General features: G+C 37.3%; 3 protein-coding genes across 3 annotated transcripts; 2 read left to right on the top strand and 1 right to left on the bottom strand.

Annotated features, from left to right (window-relative positions):
- Positions 1–814: 814 nt before the first annotated feature.
- On the top strand, positions 815–1319 carry RHIMIDRAFT_186999 (non-metastatic cell 5; the record flags this gene model as incomplete). The annotated part of the gene is made up of 3 exons (XM_023605878.1): positions 815–1005; positions 1057–1164; positions 1226–1319. Coding segments are annotated over 3 exons (393 nt in total), but the record flags the coding sequence as incomplete, so codon positions are not given.
- On the top strand, positions 1198–2551 carry RHIMIDRAFT_31908 (uncharacterized protein). Its single transcript, XM_023615092.1, has one exon. It carries the CDS (start codon positions 1386–1388, stop codon positions 2433–2435), a length of 1050 nt encoding a protein of 349 aa, XP_023464300.1. The 5' UTR covers positions 1198–1385; the 3' UTR covers positions 2436–2551.
- A 168-nt stretch (positions 2552–2719) lies between these two features.
- On the bottom strand, positions 2720–4295 carry RHIMIDRAFT_205232 (cytochrome P450; the record flags this gene model as incomplete). The annotated part of the gene is made up of 3 exons (XM_023606812.1): positions 2720–3293; positions 3349–3929; positions 3984–4295. 3 exons carry the CDS (start codon positions 4293–4295, stop codon positions 2720–2722), a joined length of 1467 nt encoding a protein of 488 aa, XP_023464299.1.
- Between the last annotated feature and the right edge of the window lie 252 nt (positions 4296–4547).

The following is a 4547-nucleotide window of genomic DNA, read 5'->3' as shown; positions in this document are numbered from 1 at the left end:
GATTTTCCATCCAAGGCTCTCGATTTCTGCACCTTTTATACATAATTGTTTTGCTCTTATCTCTTGCGTGCGGCTGAACTAAGTTTTTTTTTTTTACTTAAAAAAGGCAGTTTTTAAAAATAAATTAACTCTGTTTTTAATTTCTTTAAACGAACACACCAGGCTGTGTCACTGATTAACCTCGCTTTTTCGAAGCCATGTTTCTCATATGTTGATCCTAAGCATATATTCGAGGCCTTGTGTTATCTTGTTTATAAGTAACGTTAATTAACACAAATATGCAACTCATGCAGCATTTTGCCAATCAACCCAATAATTGGCTAAAAAGAGAATAAGCTTATTTGTATAATGATTTTCTGTATTATATATTTATGTCTCTTTCAATATGTCAAATTTACATTCTTTGACTGCTTATTGATCCTCCCTTTATTTCATACTTTTCTCCTTATTTCCATCTCTTTTCTTTCTTTTTCATTTCTTTATTGCGATTCTTTGTTCTTTTTTTTTTTAACTTTGCTTTGAAAAAATGGTAAATCAGAATAAGATAAATGGTCTTAATATGAACACAAAGGAGAGTTACTCACATATATGTTTATTCAGATAAGGGACATACGAGATGCATGTAAAAGTAAGAAAAATGCAGATAGTGCATACTTTTTGATGCGCCCACTAAACACAGATTTTCCCTTTTTTTATAGTTATTGCCGAAGAGCATAAGGGTAATAAAGGAAAGAGAGAGAGATTATCTGAGGTGCTTATATTGATATTAGAAGATAATCTCAACAATAGTGCCTGTGATAGACAAGTACAGACACAAAGAACAGTGGCGATCATAAAGCCCGATGGATTATCATCTAAGCAAAAGATCATGGAGAGAATTCAAAGCAAAGAGTTCAAGGTATTGCAAGAAAGGACATTGCAATTGACAAAAGATCAAGCAAAAGATCTCTTTGAAAGTCAAAAAGACTGTGAGGACTTTGATAAACTAGTTACATGGATAAGCAGGTAATTTGATAAATTAAATATAAACAAATAAATCTTATTGATCTTCCCTAGCTCTGAAATCTGCGCGCTACTCTTGGAGAAGGAAGACGCAATTGACGAGTTTAAATTCTTCTTGGGGCCTAGGAATCCCAAGAAGGCTAAAAAGAAGAAGCCTGCCTCGTAAATAGACATATTACAAAGAGCATAATTTCCCCCTTACATTGTTGTTTGTGTTTTCTAGCCTTCATGCCTTATTTGGTACAGATTCAGTTCATAATGCCGTAGACGGAAGTGATTCTGTGGAACATGCTGAAAAAACTATTAGATTTTTATTTAATGGCTGTCAGAAACAACCAAAGCAAAGCACGTCCAATGCATCTGAAGAAACTAAACATGAAGGCATGAGCGACCCTCTTCCATCTCCTATTCCTTCTGCAGTGTTGAGAACAAATATTGCATTACAAGCGGATGAAGATGTGCATACGACTTGTATACCACAAGAACCATCAGAAATATATATTGCTCCTGTTGAGAAAAATAAGCCTTTGCATAGCAATAGTAATGCAGATGCAAGCGAGAAAACAGAAAGACACGGACCTGAAGAGCCCGAATTTACCCAGGTTGCTTTGATAGAGAATAGTATGCAGCATGAAGAATCAGGAATGGTTGCTCAAGTTTCAACTTCAGCAACAGTTGATAACGCAGTAAAAAAAGATAGAGCCAGTCAAAATCAAATTGTAGCTGAAATAGCAATAGAAACATCGCCACAAGACACAAATGATATGGTTTCAAAAGAAGCAGAAAATACAAATGATCAACATACAAGGGAGACAGAAAGCACAATTGATAAAAAAGATGAACTGTCGAATGTAAAGAAAGAAAGATCAAAAGAAGAAACGCAGGGTACAAAGGGGAGCAAGTCAAAAGAGGGAGCGACTGTCGCGATAAGGGCTCAACAAAGAGCAAGCACTACAAAATCTCTTCTAAGACAGCCGTCTATTAAGATTGCAAATGTCGTTGATGCTACACAAAAGCCTGTACACAGAATTGAACGTAAGCCTGTGCCAGTGACACCACCCAAAGATGTGAAAAGCACCAGTAAAATTGCAAAATTATCGCCCATCATGCACAAAGAAGAAAGTGCTACAGGGAGGCCTCCGACAGAAAATGTACAGAAAAAAAAGCCAACAAAGGCGTCAAAACACTTGCCTAGAGTCGCTCTCTTAGCCAGACAGAAGCCCAAACAAGAGCCTAATACTAAACCTAATGTTGAAGCTAAAGAGGTCAAGACGATCAAGAAGAAAGTATCAACCAAAGAGTTCATTTCAAGATTGACGGCTCCCACTGTCGCTAGTAATAACAAGAAACTCGCAGCCAATCAGGTTTCAGCTGCTCAAAAGATAACACCTCAAACAAAATTGAATGCTACTGGAAAGTCGTCAAAAGCTTAATTCTTTGAACAGGCGAAAATCCTAGACATAATTTCATCTATACATTCAACCATTAAAGCATTTTTAATATTCCCATTTACAATAAGCCTTTTATTATATAAAGAAAAGTATAAGAGAGCGTATTGATTCATTATTCTTTATTTGATTACTATTTAATGAAGTGTCATAATTAAAAGAGACAGTCAAAAGATAAACCAAAGTGTAAAAGCCATCTTTACTCGTTTAAATAAAACTATACGTCATATTTTACTACTAAAATGAGGAAAAGTTAAAAGCCTCGTCTACTATGATACAACAGGCTTTGCAAAGAGTGTCATGTTGGGAATTGGCTTTGTAGTCACCAATTGTATCTTTCTCACTTTGAAGCCTGGCTTTTCAAAGAATTGAATACGATGGAGTAGAATAGATAGGATCACTTTCATCTCTAGCATTGCAAATCTATTACCGATGCATTGGCGAGCACCAGCCAAAAAGGGCATGTATTCATAAGCGCCTCCGAGATGATCCCCCTTTTCCCATCGTAAAGGGTTGAATTTGTCAGCATCTTCACCCCAAATTTCCTTAGATCGGTGAGTATAAAGAGGCAAAATATGGAAGACGGTGCCTTTTGGTATAGTATAGTGACCAAGAGTAACAGGTACACGATTGACACGACTTGTACGGGGAGCAGTAGGAATATAACGAAGTGTTTCACGGCACACATAGTCAAGGTATGAGATAGAGTTGAGATTTTCATAGTCAAATGAGTTTGCATCTTGGAAGAGCACACGCACTTCTTCTCTTAATCTATCTTGAACGTCTTGATGTTGTGCAAGCAGCCAAAAACACCAGCTTAAAGTGCTACTTGTTGTCTCATGTCTAAGGTAATATAAGTTAATATGCGCTCTATGCAAGTGTTTTTTATATATCTTACCCAGCAGCTAAAAAGGTTAAGCAGTGGTCTTTTAATTCTTTCTTGGTTAATCCCTTTCCGGATCCTACGTCAATCAAGTCCACCATTAAGGCCAGCAAATCTTTGGGTCGACCATTCATATCGGAAGCTTTTTCGTTCTTTGATCTTTCAATGCCTGCCTCTACCAAAGCCTCAGCTTCCTCGTGCAGCCATTTTAAGCTTTTGATCATTGTAAATAGGCGCTTTGATGGTAAATATCTTATAAAAGGAAAGTCTACTTCCCAGACACGCTTCCAGGAAAAGTCGTCATTGAAAATGTTTAGATATGCCTTGCTGATCTTATGTAGTCTTTCTGTACCATAGTCTTCAACCGACTTGAAGTCTTGTCCAAAAGCAGTGAGACCAACCACATCCAAAGCAGCAAGCGCAAATCCAAGGGAGACATCAATTTCAGTATATTCTGATTTGCTCTCAGTTATCTTTTTGAGCCATTGATCACGGAGCTTATAAGCTGGAATAGTCATGAGAGGAACCATAGAACGAATGGAATAAATAGAAAATGCAGGATTCAGCATCTTTCGTTGTGCACGATGGACACTTCCCTGTAAAGCAATGGTTAAGCTTCATGTGTATTCTTTTCATATTCTAGTATTTACCTCAACAACCAGCAACCCATCACCCGTAATACGACGAATAAAACCAGCAGGTCCGGGAGGCTTTTCAAAGTCGTATACTTGTAATGTCAAGATTTGCTTGACCAATTTTGGATCAGTTACAATCACTCGAGGTTCATTATAGTTATGATGCACAGTATAAATACCACCGTACTGCTCTGTCCAGCGTCTGAAAGGAGACTCATCGATATTTGATGTTACGATATCAAAATAATTGCCCATGAACGGTATCCAACTGACGCGAGGACCTGGTAGCCTGTTGGCGGGATGAATATAGAGCCTGTAGATAATCATCTTGTATAAAAGATAGCTTGCTAATCCTGATAGACCCAGCGTGGCAGCCCATTGTGTGTTTGACAGATACAAAGGTTTCCAATCTTCAATCAATTGGATCATATAGTTTTGAATGGTATTAAACATCTCGTATTTCATATTGAAGAAAGAAAGGGATGATTTTCCATCCAAGGCTCTCGATTTCTGCACCTTTTATACATAATTGTTTTGCTCTTATCTCTTGCGTGCGGCTGAACTAAGTTTTTTTTTTTT

The sequence above is a fragment of the Rhizopus microsporus genome (genome assembly GCF_002708625.1).
Source record: "Rhizopus microsporus ATCC 52813 unplaced genomic scaffold scaffold_13, whole genome shotgun sequence".
Lineage (NCBI taxonomy): Eukaryota > Fungi > Mucoromycota > Mucoromycetes > Mucorales > Rhizopodaceae > Rhizopus > Rhizopus microsporus.
Note: the sequence above shows the minus strand (reverse complement) of the source record. Positions and strands in the feature narration are given on the sequence as shown.